Raw genomic sequence first — 15212 nt, 5'->3', positions numbered from 1 at the left:
GCCACACCCACAGAATGTCTGCACAGTGCACCTCAGACCCCAGCCTCCTTTTCATTCTGTGCCTCTCAATGTCACTCCCATTGTTCCCAGCTTCCACCCTCACCTTATTCACTATGTGACAGCTCAAAGTCATCCGGCAGGTGTCCCCTGCTTTTCCAGCAGGGACATACAGAAAGCTAGGCCAACTTTGAGACAGGCATCCCAACCCAGAGCCCATGACTCAGGAATAATGTTTGTGTAGTCATTTAAAAAGCACCGCGCAAGAGAAAGACGCCACGCAACACAGTTCACGTGGAGGGGTCTTTATTGGGGAAAGGAAACGGAAAAAGAGGGAAGGGGAGGGGGGAGACCAGACTCTGGGGACAGGAGCAGCAGAAGAGAGAGGCAGAGAGAGAGAGAGAGAGAGAGAGAGAGAGAGAAGAAGGAGGAGGAGGAGGAGGAGGAGGAGGAGGAGGAGGAGGAGGAGGGAGGGAGGAGAGGCAGGCAGAGAAGAAGAGAGAGAAAAGGACAAGCAGAGAGAAATGGAGAGAGAAAGAGCGAGCTGGGAGGTGCGCAAGGCCCACCTTTTAAAAGGGAACGTAGCAAATGTGCACAGGAGGCGCCCTTAGTGGCTGCAGCAGAGGACGCATCCTGTAAGGACCCTAAGGGCGGGCTAGTGCAGATGCCTGAGTACTAACCGTTTGTACCTGCAGAATGTCACTGCTATGGACCTATGGGGTATCGAATGACACCCCCCAACACATGCCAGCTCTGTCTGGGGGCTCACCTGGCAGTACCCCACACCTTGGTTGTGTAGCCCATACGCCAGCAGCACGTTGTACAAGGTCTTCTGCAGACAAGGCTCCGCCGTCTTCCGGAACCTCACGTTGTCAGGGAATGTCCGGTTCAGGTCTACACAGAAACGCACCAGCGTCACCGTCAACCTCTCTGCGGCTGCCAAGGAGGCCAGACTCTGTCTCGGATCTGAGCAGTGGCACCACCCTGGCTGCACCCGAGTCAACTACCACCTCAGGCGTTCTGCACACAAGATCCTTAGCCCAGGAGATGGTACAGGTACCAGGAAGGAGGGCAGGGATGGGCCCTAGTGCTCTTTCCGAATCAGGAATGGCAGGTAGCTGCCTGGACCCACGGTCTCCACGGGACACTCCAATTACTGTCAGCATGGGGAAAAGGCCTCCAGAGTCAAAGATCAAATATATAAGACTAGGGTTGGGCATGGAGCACACCCCTCTCTGGTACTTTAATCCCAGTACTCTGGAGAGAAGAAAGCAGGTTTCTGTGAGTTCAAGGACAGCCTGCTCTACCTAGGGGCTTGCAGGTCAGTCAGGGCTACGTAATGAAAATCAGTCTTAACAAACAACACAAGGCTAGACGTGGTGGCTCACACCTGTAACCCAGGAGGCCAAGGAAGGATGATTGCAGAGTTGGGGCTAGCCTGGACTACAAAGTGAGCTGCAGTTTCAAAAGAACTGAAACAAAAACCCGCCCAGAAGCAGGAAGGAGAACAGGCCAAGACTCCCTCCAGAGATAAGGTGATAACCAGGAATTAAATAAACTCCGCTGCTGGGCTTTGTGCAGATGCTTCTCCACCCTGCTCCGCCCCACCCCTTCCTGCTGCCACAGCCTTTCACCCTCCCTAACCTCCCAGGCCCAAAACACCTCCCCTGGAACCATAAACATTCCCTGACGCAGAACGGCCACAGGAAGAGCAGGGCCTAGCCACTTGAGACTAGTGGTGCAGGCTGCATTCACCCTATATGGCACCCCTGGCTGTGATATTTTCGCCACACGGCAGTGTCTTTCTGTGACACAGGTAAAGCTGAGTATAGACAAGGCTCAGTGCCCTGTTTGTGCAGCACCAAAGTGATTCTGTGGACACAGAAAGTCCACCGTGTGGTTCTTTATTTATCCAGATGGTCCAGCGTAAACCGGGGCTAGGGATGGGGTGCAGCTGATAGGTGCCTGTCCTCATGGAGAAAGCCCTGGTTTGATTCCCAGCACCACATACACCAGCTGTGGTAGCATACACCTGTAATCCCAGCACTCAGAAGGCAGTCAGGTCATCCGTGGTTACATACAGAGTTCCAGGCCAGTCCGGAAGACCATCCTGTCTAAAAGACAAAGGTGCCTGCTACCAAGCTTGAGGACCTGAGGTCTAGCCTTGGTACCCACATGATGGGAGGAGAACCAATTCCTGCGAGTTGTTCTTTAACCTCCATATATCCATGTGAGCATGCATGCATGCGCACGCACACACATGCTAAATAATAAATGTAATAAAAAAATTAAAACAAGCCAGGTATGGTGGCTAAATATCTTCAGTCACAGCTGTTGGGAGGTAGAGCCATGCAGATTGTTAGCTGAGGCCAGCCTGGTCTACATGGCAAGTTCTAGGCCAGCCCCAGGACTACACAGTGAGGCCCTGTTTCAAAAAAAATAATTTAAAAATGGCTACGTGATGGAGCTTGCACGTGTCCCACAGGATCGACAGTAAGAGACAAAAGCAGAACTGACACCTGCCAGAGCTGTAATGTTGTGGGAGAGCCATTTCCTACACTGTGAGGCATCTCTGCAAAGGCACCTTCTGATTGGCTTAACAAAGAGCTGAATGGCCAATAGCTAGGCAGGAGAAGACAGGCGGGACTTGTGGAGAGAGAGAGGAACTGAGGAGGAGGGTTTGAGAGGTGAGGAATTCACCAGACACAGAGGAAGTGGACCGCATGATACTGAACAGAGGTAATGAACCACACTATATAAACATGGATTAATATAAACATAGATAATATAAATTTAAGTTGTAAGAGCTAGCTGGGAACAAGCTAAAGCCAAGCTTTCATAATTAGTAACAAGTCTCTGCGTCAATATTTGGAAGTTGGAGGTGCAAAGAAAATCTTACCATAAAAGATGTTAGTGTTTACAGGGGACAGTTTCAATTTGGGGAATAGAATGTGAACGATGATATGCATATTTTCCTACAATAATTATTTTCCTAAAATGCACTAAACAGAACCTTAAACTCATTTTCCAGATAAACAGCAATAGTCTACTATTATCTAAAATACACAAGGCTACCTGAGGACCTGTGCTTCTCAGCCTGAGTCAGCACCATAGCTCACTGAGAACCTCGGGCAGAGCTGTGTTCTGAGACCTCTGGCTGGGTTCCACAGCCCCCACAGACTGCCTCAGCCTCCCACAGACTACCTCAGCCCCCACAGACTGCCTCAGCCCCCACAGACTGCCTCAGCCCCCACAGACTACCTCAGCCCCCAGACTACCTCAGCCCCCCACAGACTGCCTCAGCCCCCACAGACTGCCTCAGCCCCCACAGACTGCCTCAGTTCCCACAGACTGCCTCAGCCCCCACAGACTGCCTCAGCCCCCAGACTGCCTCAGCCCCCACAGACTGCCTCAGTTCCCACAGACTGCCTCAGCCCCCACAGACTGCCTCAGTTCCCACAGACTACCTCAGCCCCCACAGACTACCTCAGCCCCCAGACTGCCTCAGTTCCCACAGACTGCCTCAGTTCCCACAGACTGCCTCAGTTCCCACAGACTGCCTCATCCCCCACAGACTGCCTCAGCCCCCACAGACTGCCTCAGCCCCCAGACTACCTCAGCCCCCCACAGACTACCTCAGCCCCCACAGACTGCCTGCCCCCCCCCACGGCCTCAGGGCCCCATACTCCCTCGGCCCCCACAGGCCCTGGCCATGTGAGCAGAGACTCAGAGGCAGTGGGAGCCGCAGAACAGCCCTTGCCCATGGCAGGAACAAGCTGTCCCCTCGGCTTCTGTGCTCTGTTAGGTAACAGAAAAACTCCAGCACACTGTGTTCACGCTGGTATTGTTCACTGGCGTTTGCCCTTTGGAGATGCAGCTGTGGTTCCTAAATATTAATCTCACAATACTCAGTGTATGCTGACTGCAGAGCTTTTGGGGGTGGTAGGGTTTGTTGTTGTTCCATCTTTGTTTTGAGACAGGGTCCCTCTCAGTGGCCCTGGTTGTCCTAGAATTTGCTATGCAGACCAGTCTGGCCTCGAACTCAGAGATCCTCCTGCCTCACCTCCTGAGTCAGCTGGAACTAATGGTGTGAGCCACCCTGCCTGGCAACTAGCTTTCTGAGAGCCAGCAAAGTCCTGTCACTGGGGTCCTAGAGGACAGGGAAGAAGAGCACAGAGAGCACCCAGGTCAGTCATAAAGGCCATCTGACACCAGGGTACAGGGAGCACCCTTCACAGTGACGCCAACACAACCGAGACCACTGCTGCTTAGCGCCACAGTGCTGCCTGCTGCTGGGGCTCCTAAACCCCCCCCAGAGGAAATTCCATCTGTGCACTCATTGGCTCACAAGCTGGTAGTCCCATAAACGTCTGCTGTTCCCCTTGTGAACACCTTAGTCTTGATTTCTGCCCCAAACACAGCATCCGCAGGCTTCCTTATTGCCCTCCCCATCCGAGCTACACGGGCCCAGGGCACTGAGCGCAGGCTTCCCACCTGTCCGGATGGCTTCCTCCAGGCTGGGGCTGCCCTCTCCCTCCAGCAGTCGGTGGTAGTATCCAGGGTTCTGGTCCATCTGGGCCTGGGCTCCACTCACAGCCATCCAGACACGGGCCCGGTGCTCCAGTGGGATTCCCTTCCGGACATAGCGCTTCACTGAAACCCAGAGAGACCGAGGTGAGCTCGGAGCCCAGGGGATTGGAAGGACACCCCAGTCTTCCTCCTTCACCCAAACACTTGTCTTCCTAAACCGCTCCAGAAAAGACCTGAAGCTTATTAACTTTGTCAAAATAGAAGTTCCCAAGACCTGTGAAATGAAGCACACCATGTATCTACACTAACGGTTCACTTCTAATGCAGCCACTGGCCAGAGAGAAGACAGGCTAGGGTTACACGCTCATCACCCACCACACTGAGTAGACCCAGTACATCAAAGAGTTTATCTGGGGTGTAGCTCAGTGGAATAGCATGTGTTTAGCATGTACAAGGCTCAGAACCCAAAGAGACGAAACAAAGTTTAAAAATGCCTCAGCTGGGGAGGTAGGTAGAGGTGTGGGTTCTCTGTGAACAGTGGAGCTTCAGGTAGAGAGGCAAGGGCCCAGGGACTTAAGGGATACAGTTCTCAAGGATCCTGGTCCTAACCTGGCCAGGTCTAGCAGTCACCCAGCACATGGCTATGTGGCCAGAAGCCAGTGGGAGCTAAAGAGGACCATTCTGCACGAGAATCAGCTCACGAGCCCATGAGCCCAGAGGGACCACAGCTTCAGCACAGGGAGAACCTTGGTTGGAATATAAAATGAATTAAAAAATAAATTAATGTAAAAAAAAAAGCAACTACTGGAATTCTACAGGCCACCATGAAAAAGAAAAAACCTGGGGTCAGAATACTGCTTAATGATATAGCATTTGCTTAGCATAGATGGGGTCCTAGGTTCAATTCCAAACACTACAAAAAAAGAAAGAAAGGTAGAAAGAGAGAAAGAAAGAAAGAAAAGAAACGAAAAGAAAGAAAAATAGAAAAGACCCGAGGCAGCAGTTCTGTCCAACAGATTAAATCATTAAAAACAAAACAACTTCATGTGGGCTGGAACCTGCAGCGAATGCTTGGTGAAGTTTAGTGCCTGAATCCATATAAACCCATGGAAAGGTGGAAGGAGAAGGAGAGAATTGACTCCATAGTGTTGTCCTCTAACCTACACACACACACCCCACATAGTGATTCTAATGCTGACTATAAACTCACAGTAACAAAAGTAATATGGTACTGGTGAAGGGTGAGGTCAGTGGATTCATGGCACACAATAAAGAACGTCAGAAACAGCCATCCAGAGAGCTGACTCAGCAGCTAAGAGCACTTGTTGCTCTTCCAGAGGATCTGGGTTCAATTATCAGCACCCACATACATGCAGGCAAAATACCCACAATCATAAAAAAAAATGTTTTTAAGAAAGCAATACAGAAAAACAGGCTCACACAAAGAAAGCCAATTGCTTCTTAACCAAAGTAGCAAAGGAAATTCAATGCAAAAAGAATAGTCTGTCCAATAAAGAATGGTTGAAAATAAATAAATAAATAAATAAATAAATAAATAAGCCAACAACGTAAAATTTGCATTCACCGGAGCTCCCAGGCATGGTGGAAATGCAAAAATGCACAGGCACTTTGCAAAACACTTGCAATTTCTTTTCTGGCTTCCCTCTCCCATCTCCTTTTGATTCTGGGATCAGAAGGGCCTTACCTATGCTAGACAATGCAATATCTTACTAGTTAAGATATACAATCTAGCAATCCCACTACGTGTTTACCTAAGAAAACCTACATTCACACACAGAAGCCTGCGAGCGCTTTTGCCAATGGATTTCATGCCCAGTGTCAATTAATGAGCAAACAGGTTGGGAAACACCTCAGCCATAGAAGAAACGAGCCAGTGATATATATGAGACCTTAGATGAGCCGCTAGAGCAGTGGTTCTCAACCTGTGGGTCACAGCCCCCACAAAGGTAGCATATCAGACATTAGGATCCGCAACACCAGCCAAATTACAGTTATGAAATAGCAATGATATTATTTTATGGCTGGGGGTCATCACAGCATGAGGAACTGTATTAAAGGGCCGCAGCGTTAGGAAGGTTGAGATCTAGAGGCCAGAGCAATATCAAAACCAGACTCAATGCTGCAGCCTTGGCAAACAGTTAGTTACACGGCATCCTGGGAAGGCTGACTCAGAAATGATTGACAAGGAGTGGCCCGTAGAATTCGGAAGGCGATGAAACTTAATTTTTCATGTGTATAGGAGGGTACACCTGAGTGCAGGTACACACGAGGGTACTGGATCCCCGGGAGCTGAAGTTCTACAGTTTGAAGAGCTTGACATGGATGCTGGAAACCAAACTCAGGTTCTCTGTGAGAGCAAGACGCACTCTCAGCCGCTGAGCTTCTCTAGCCAACCCCCACCTTGGCAACTCACCTCCATTTTTGGAGATAGACCTCACTCCGTAGCTCTGGCTAGCCTAGAACTCTGTGTAGAACGCTATGTAGACCAGGTTGGCCTCAACCTTATAGCAATGCTCCTGCCTCTGCCTCTGCCTCCAAGAACTAAGATTAATGTCACTCTGGCTCTGGTTTGAATTTAGTAATGTAAGTTTTGTGTTGTTTGTTTAACTTTAAACAAAAGACAAAATAGTCCCACACATCGACTCTGGCATCTGGACACCTGCTCCGCTCTGGATTCCTAGCTCCACACCTCAGTTTCCTTATCTGTGGCGTAGAAACAGCACGGAGCCCGCCTGCTGCAGTCATAGAGCTGGGATGCCCTGCTGGCCCAGAGGCCAAGTCTCTACGCACACTTTTTTTTTTTTGGGGGGGGGGGGTGGTAGGTTTCAACAGGGTTTCTCGCCGGGCGGTGGTGGCACACACCTTTAATCCCAGCACTTGGGAGGCAGAGGCAGGCGGATCTCTGTGAGTTGGCGGTCAGCCTGGTCTACAAGAGCTAGTTCCAGCACAGGCTCCAAAACCACAGAGAAACCCTGTCTCGAAAAACCAAAAAAAAAAGGGGGGGGGGGTTTCTCTGTGTAACAGCACTAATTGTCCTGTAACTCACTCTGTAGACCAGGTTGGCCTGGAACTCTCAGAGATCCGCCTGCCTCTGCTTCCCCTGGGGTTAAAGGCGTGTGCCACCACCACCCATTTGTTTGTTTGTTAGTTGGTTTGGTTCCTCCCCCATATACATGCGCTTTTACCTCATGTAAACTTTTTTTCTTCAAAAGGATGAATTTAGCTTTCTTGCCCTCACAGACTGAGCTCCTTCTGAGGGCAGGGTTCTCCAACAGGTGGCCACTAAACCCTGCAGAGAACCCCCGAGAGCTAGCTTCCACCTCCACCTCTCTGCCCCAACCAAATCAAGCAAAAGCCAGGTTTGGGGCATTTGGCCCTGAACGTGCTCCCACAATACACCGGGAATTCAGGTGTGTGACACTAAAGCCACCAAGGAGTAAATGGCCACTGCTTTCCCTCTGCACCAAGTAGGGATGCTAACCAGAGAACGGCAGGACAGGAACAGCATGCTCTATTTCTGGGGGCCCCTGGCAGATCATCACATAGGCAGGAAAACAGCATTCACTGTGCCTGCTCTTGATCAGCAGAGTGACTTAAAACTGTCGTAGGAGATGTCTCAGATAACAAGATCTGCAGGTAACTGGACACGTTCATATGATAGGGGATACTTTGCAGGGAGGACACGAAAGAAAAGGACCCAGGTGACCATTTGAGACACCCTGACAATCTCCTCTGATACCAATGAAACAAACTATGACCCAAAATATCTTTTCTCATACAGGCAGAGGGGTCATCCTGAATCAGAAACCTCTTGGGGACACACAGAATACCAACATGGTGACATCCTCTGGCATAATCGGTGGTCAGTGATCTCTGTATAGATGAAGCCATTGTTTGACACCATTTTGATAGGGAAGGTGCTCACCTTACACAGACAAGGCCAAGAAGACCCGCGTAAAGTCAGATGAAAAGAAGCATGGGGCACCAGAATACGTAGTAAAGAGAACAGGAGGAGTGATGGCCCCTTACAGATTCCCAAATCTCTCCCTGGATCCAGCTGCTTACATACTCCCAGCTTTTTCCTCTTCTAACCCCAAAATGGTAACTCTTCCCCAAATCGATCTCCTGGCAGCTGCTGAGATCTATAGCTTGCCTGTCCTACAGTTTCCTCTATTCAATGCCAGTAAGATGTCTTTGAGTTTCCTTCCAAACCTGTTTAAATCCTATTACCAACTTCAAGGCATGGTAATGCATGCCTCTAAGGCCAGCACTTGGGAGGCAGGGGCAGATGGATGTCTGTGAGTTCGAGGCCAGCCAGTCTATAGAGCAAGTTCTATATCAGCCAGGGCTTGAAAAGACCATAACAGGTAAACAAAAATTTACCAATGAGGTCAAGAACTTCAAAAGGGGCCCTGTAGGTACTATTGACTCAGAGAGAACACCTCCAAAAACAGAAAACTATGTATGGTGGTAAACAGGCATAATGCCTGCACTCTGGAGGCTGAGATAATACAGGAATCTCAAGTTCAAGACTAGCCTGGACTACACAGCCAAGACTCAAAAAAAGAAACAAGTGAGACGGATGCGGGGGGATGAACGGACAGAGGGACGGAAGTCAGCAGATACCAAGGGATGCTTACTGAAACTCAAGAGTGGATTTAACATTGAGCCCCTGGCTCCTACCCCCATACATGAACACAGATTCCTTGGTCATGTGATCTCTCTCCTGGGGATATTTGCCCTGCTGATTACACTACAGTCAACCTAGAATACCTGGCAGGAATTTCCCATTTCTGAAATGACTTGCCTACTCCTGTTTAACGCTTGATTGAACTTCCTCAGCTCTACAGCTTCCCTGCCTATAAACCTAGAAACAGGGGCACCTGGCAGACTCCCAGGGACCCCCCCACACCCCCAACTAATTAGGCTTGTTTCCTGCCAGAATATCAGGGCAGCTCTCACCCTTCCTCAGGCTCAGGGTCTGCCAGGAGCCAGACACATCTGCTTGCACCATCGCTACCTGTTACCATAATGACAGCAGAATGAACGTTACATAATCGAAATGATGGTAAAGCGAAACGATGGTTAAAGCAAGTGAAACTTTTTTTTGGCGGGGGGGGGGGGGGACACTTATTTTTAGCCAGGCCTGGAGTGGTGTCATGCACACTCAATCTCAGTCGGCAGTCAGAAGATGGAGGCAGGGGAACTTCTGTGAGTTCGAAACCAATCTGGTCTACATAGAGAGTTCTATTTTGTTCCAGCTTTGGCTTCACAGTGATACACTGTCTCACAAAACAAATGGGGCGCGAGGGGGGGGGGGTGTCTCCGTGTGGTCCTGGCTGTAATCCAGGCCTGAACGCACGGATATCCACTCAAGTGCTAGGATTAAAAGCATTTGCTATAAAGCCAGCTATTTTTACTTTTTATCGCGTGTGTTTGTGTGTGTCTGCACATGGGTGTGTCTGCACATGGGTGTGTCTGCATGTGGGTGTTTACACAAGAGCATGTGTGCCCACGGAGGCCAGAGGCATTTGATTCCCAGAAAGCTGGAGTTACAGGAGGTTGTGACCCACCCCATCTGGGTGCTGGAGATTGAACTTGGGTCCTCTGGGAGAGCCGGGAGCATTCTGCCTCCTTCCCAGCCCATCAAGTTAAAACGTCCAGAGCGTTGATACAAGTGTTCCAAAGCAAACCAGACCTGCTGAAGACGGTACCAGACAACTGCTAACCAGGCCCAGTGTCTGAGGCCTGTAAAGGGTCACAGTTCGCGGCCTGCCTGGCCCTCGGAAGGACGCATTCATGCCAGCACGTGGAAGAAGTCCCCAGTGCCTTTTTTTTTTTTTTTTGTTTTTTGTTTTTCAAGACAGGGTTTTTCTGTGTAACAGCCCTGGCTGTCCTGGAACTCCGTAGACCAAGCTGGCCTCTTACTCATAAAGACACCCCCACAACCCCCCCCCCCCCACCCCCGGCTTCTGCTTCCTGAGTGCTGGGATTAAAGGTGTGCGCCACCATTGCCAGGCTACCCAGCGGTTACTTCTGTGGTAGACTAGAGCCTGGGCTGGGAGAGAAACAACTTCATGTTCTATCTTTCCGTATAACGAAAACGTTTACCACGTGCATGGATTATGTATTAAGTATAAATAAAACTGCCAAGCCTGAGAAGACCAAAGAAGTAGGTGCTAGCCGAAACATGCCGGAAACATGCTGGCACAGAGAGACAGGATGGGACAAGGAGTGTCCTCTGCCCTCGACCTTAGCCCTTCTGATTGGGCCATCCAGCTCTAGCACCATCGTTAATGTCCTCAGGCTTACACTGCAGGTCTGGCCACCTGGCAATCGCCACCTTTAACAAATATGAAGTCCCTATTACTTTAACAAAACAATGCTCCCTGTACTCAGGGTTCCACAGTGAAATAAACAAAGTTCCCTTCAAGCAGGGAGGGACCTGATTCTAGCAAGGAAACAACCAGCAGTCAAATATGATAGGGGAAGGGGAAAAAAGCTGATTGGAAAAGCCTACTGGTTGCTATTGAGACCAGGAAGAAGGTTTGTCTTAGAACTGGACTAACCAGGAGCCCAGCCTGTCTGATGTTGAAGCATGAGGTCTATCTGGTGCTCAGTCCCCCAATGCTGCTCCTGTCAGGGAACGACATACCCAGAGCCTCACCCTGAGTACCCCACTCTTACCCAGTCTCTGGGGACTAGGCGCTGTTCTAAACCCTCTCAGAACACGAGGCTTCCTCGAAGCTTCCAAGTAAGTATGGACTTTGCCCATCTTCAGTTAAGAGGGCGTGGTGACCATGGTGGAAGGGCAGTGAAGTGTGGAGCTCCCCAGCCTGCCTGCTGTGGCACACACACACACACACCCTCAGTCAATGATTGGGCAAGGATCTCGTGGTGTCCCAGGAGTGGTGCTTGTGGGTGGTGGGGGATCAGCTACTGAGGGATCCAGCTCCTAGGAAGTTGCTTGTGTGTGAGCGCCAGGGTAGTGGTAGGTCTGTTTTAGGAGCTCCAGCTGGTAGGGACCCTGCTGCTGAGGAGTCCCATTATAGTGAGGTCCTGATGCTGGGGATTGGGGGCGGGGGTGGGGGGGGGGTGGGGGGAAGCACACTCGCGGGCTGCCCTGTACTGGGTTCTACTGCTGGGGAGTCCTGCCACGAGGGCTCTAACTGCTGCAAAGTCGCTCTACAGGAGGTCCCGCAGTCCAGAGGTCGTGCTAGGGATCGCGCTACAGAGGGTCTGGCTGCTGGGGGAGGTCACGTTTGGTCGAATGGCTGCTATGCCAGCCAACATCAGGCCTCTCACCTGTCAGGTTTTTTCGGACCCCGCCGCTTCCCTTTAGAAGTTTGGACCATTTGATCGCCCTCTTGGTGAGTATCACCAGGTACGTGGAAAAAAATTCTTCATAAGCCACATAATCAAAGTCTTCGGGCCTTTCAAATCCATACGGATCGATCCTACAAACCACAAAAAGAACCTGTTTCCCGAACCAAGTTTCCGCGCCCGCTAGGATGCGGTTGGGGTCCAGGATCTCCGCCACCCGACACCCCTCGGTTCTCTCCTCAGTCCATCCTCGGCCCGCCGTTCCTCCCTCTCTTCCTCCCCTCCTCCATCCCTTCCACTCCTCCGCCCCTCATTCCCCTCTCTTCTCTCCTAGGACCAGAGCGCGTCCCCCGCGCAGCAGCGATCCGCTCAGATCCAGTCCAGGGCAGGCGCCCGGCACCCCGCGCGCGGCCTCCGCACCTACCTGGGCACCCGAGCCCGTGCCGCCTGCGCGCGCTCCGCGGGATCCATGCGGAGAAGGGCGGCCGATCGCGGGACTCCGACGCAGCGCAGCCCAGAGCGCTGGACCCCGGTGCGCCGCCTGCCCTGGGGCGCGCGAGTGCTTCCGGCGGGGGCGTGGCTGAGACGGGGGCGGGACGGGGACTAGGGGCGGAGCCAGTGTGGGGGCGGGGCGGGGCGGGTGGTGGACTGGGCGGGGCTGGGGTGGGGGCCCTGTGGGCAGGGGAGGGCCTAGGGACTCCGGGCGCGCAGACCGGGTGCACCTGCTGCAGCCTGGCTCTAGGGATCCCAAAAAGTCATCGAGATGGAAACCTTCGCCGAGCTTGGAAGACCGGGATCCACTTTGCAGTCGTCTAAGACTCCTTCAAGCCTCAGTGCCTGGCTGGCTGGACTTTGGAATTGAAGCTCCTATGCAGAAAAAGAAAGTCTTTTTTTTTTAATTATTACTTTTATCTCTTCCATTTCAAGGCTGAGAACAAGCGACTTTGAAGGCCACCACCTACGGATACTCTCTTCTCCAAACCTCAGAACCTGACTCTAGCCTCGGAACAAGTCGCTGCCACCTCCCTGCCTCTTCTCGCTACCGCAGGGGCATAGTGCCATGGTCCTGGCCTCCTTTTGCCCCTGTCCCCATAGCCCGCCGTCAGGTTCTTGGGATTTCAGACTCCGGGCATGGAAACCAGCGGACCGCTTTTCTTAGCGAGGTGAAACCCGAGAAGACATTTCTGAGTCGTGATTATCTACGTGCTGAGGTAAAGCACCCTGGGGTCAGCGGTGGCACCGATCGGACATCTCAGAAGCACTTTTTTTTTTTTTTTTTTTTCAGAAGCACTTTTTGTGTGTGTGGTGTTCTGTCCTGAGCCCCTTACAGCTGCCCGCTAGAAGTTCCTTCTGAAAAAGTCCGTGAACTTTGCTGGCTGTGGTAGGGAACTAACCTGGGCTAGTTAGACGCCTCAGAGAAGTACCTAACAGGAAGCCCACGGGGAGTGTGGGGGTGGGGATTAATAGAATTTTGGCTGGTCCATTGGAGACACTGGTGCTGGTGCTCAGTACTATTCTCCATACACCCCCAGTGTAAATGAACCTGACTTCAATGCTAAGAATAGAGACAGTACCCCAGTGTGACCCTGTCTCCCAGCTACACAAGTATCTCTAGGCCTTTGCTTCATTTTCTATCGGTTGTGAGGCCACAGTAAGACAGATGGAGAGAACATGGGTTTGTTTTTATTTTTTAACCCTCTCCTTGTTTTGACCAAACCGTAATAAACAAAGTTTCTATACTAAGTTTTGGTGTCCCCATTTTTCTTTTATTTACTTAAACTTTAATCTTTTAATTATTTTGTTTTTATTTATTTATTTTAGAGGCAGGGTCTCACTGTGTGGCTCTGGTTGGTCTACATCTCACTACGTATACCAGGCTGATAGAGAACTCAGAGAGATCTGCCAGCTTGTGCCCCACCCCTGGGTGCTAGGATTAAAGGCATGAGCCTCGATATCTGGCCCCATCTTTCTTTTAGAATACAGCAAGAAATGAACCTGGGAATCCAGTTAGAGCCACAGCCAATGGGATTTAGCGCTGGCATGAACAGAACCTCAGATTCCAGCTCCCACTGATGCCCAGTTTGCTTGCTGCTCCCGGGGAAAACTTGCAGAGATCAGGTCAGCCTAGTAGTGAATGGCTTTTTAACACCAAGCTTCCATTCTCCCGGAACTGGCAGCCCTGCCCATGCTCTGGCCTTGGCCTTTCCCTCTCGGGAACTCAGAAACACGACAGGACTTCATTCTTTCCCATTCCTGACTTTCCTCTTGGCCTGGCCACACAGGGCTGGAGTGCTATCTGCCAGGAGACCGCCTCCACCTTTGCTCGTCCTCTCCCTCCTCCTCCTCAGCCATTTATTTATCTATTTGGGTCTTTTATTTTTTGAGACAGGGTCTTTCTATGTAGTCCTGTGTCCTGGAGCTTACTATGTAAGTAGACCAGGCTCTCCTTGAACACACAGAGATCCTCCTGCCTCTGCCTCCTAAGCCTATTTTGGTTTCCTCCCTGAGATGGTCTGTCACAGTCAAAACAAATGAAAGAGACAAAACTCAATTCTGACAGCCCAACCCCTTGTCCCTTTTCTATGTCCTGCTCCGACCCCTCCCTCGGCATCTTCGATACCCCTCTCTTGGCAACTCCTGTCCTTCTGTTGATGGAGCTTGGGAATCCGACCTTGGTCCTTCCTGTGGCCCTGATGCAGCCTAGGAAACACCCATGGGCCTCCTACACTTGAACTTGAGAATAAAGGCATACTCTCCACTGAGAGAGTTTTGTGGCCAATGTGACCACAGGGTGGGATGCTGGCCCTAGCCAGTTAGTGAGGTAAGAATAGCTGCCCTGTAGGAAGAATGCAGAGGGAAGATATCTGGCTCCCACAGAGGGATGAATATGACCCACTTGTCCCACTAAGCACCTACAAGGGACTAGAAGACCTAAAAGCCACATGGTCCTGATTCCCCCCTCCAAACCCCAAGTGTCTTAACATAGCCTGACCCACAGTGGCCCACGGTGGTCAACCATACCCTGACCAGTCCTAAGCCACCCTTTGAGGCATGTGATCTCTTCAAGGCCTTGGATGGACAGCCCTGGACAGTGAAAACTCAGCACAATGACCCAGAGTCTGAGAGAAATCTAGCCTTGCTTCAGGAGTTAAGCGTTTCTGAGGCTATTCCATCAGACTAACAGAAAGCAATATTCAAGATGGATGGGGTACTGGTGTAGAAGAATGAAGATTGTAGCAACCAAATCCACTGGCATATCTTCAATGCCTTGGAGAGGTGACAAGCTAGACTCTGGATGGGGCTTAAGGAGCCTCACCTCTCGAGAATGTGTGGGTGATTCA

General features: G+C 51.1%; 1 protein-coding gene across 2 annotated transcripts in view; it reads right to left on the bottom strand.

Moving 5' to 3' along the window:
* Positions 1–12430, bottom strand: part of Grtp1 (growth hormone regulated TBC protein 1) — a 32023-nt gene extending 19593 nt beyond the window's left edge. For both annotated transcript variants that reach the window (XM_041673593.1, XM_041673592.1), the window contains exons 1-4: positions 12296–12430; positions 11854–12005; positions 4492–4650; positions 767–891 (exon numbers count right to left, since the gene is read on the bottom strand). In XM_041673593.1, the coding sequence (XP_041529527.1) occupies positions 767–891; positions 4492–4650; positions 11854–12005; positions 12296–12342 (483 nt within the window). In that variant the 5' untranslated portion in view covers positions 12343–12430. The remainder of the gene's footprint in view (positions 1–766; positions 892–4491; positions 4651–11853; positions 12006–12295) is intronic.
* Between the last annotated feature and the right edge of the window lie 2782 nt (positions 12431–15212).

Source organism: Microtus oregoni, unplaced genomic scaffold, assembly GCF_018167655.1.
Source record: "Microtus oregoni isolate MIOR12 unplaced genomic scaffold, Mior012 000024F_ref0000369, whole genome shotgun sequence".
Lineage (NCBI taxonomy): Eukaryota > Metazoa > Chordata > Mammalia > Rodentia > Cricetidae > Microtus > Microtus oregoni.
Note: the sequence above shows the minus strand (reverse complement) of the source record. Positions and strands in the feature narration are given on the sequence as shown.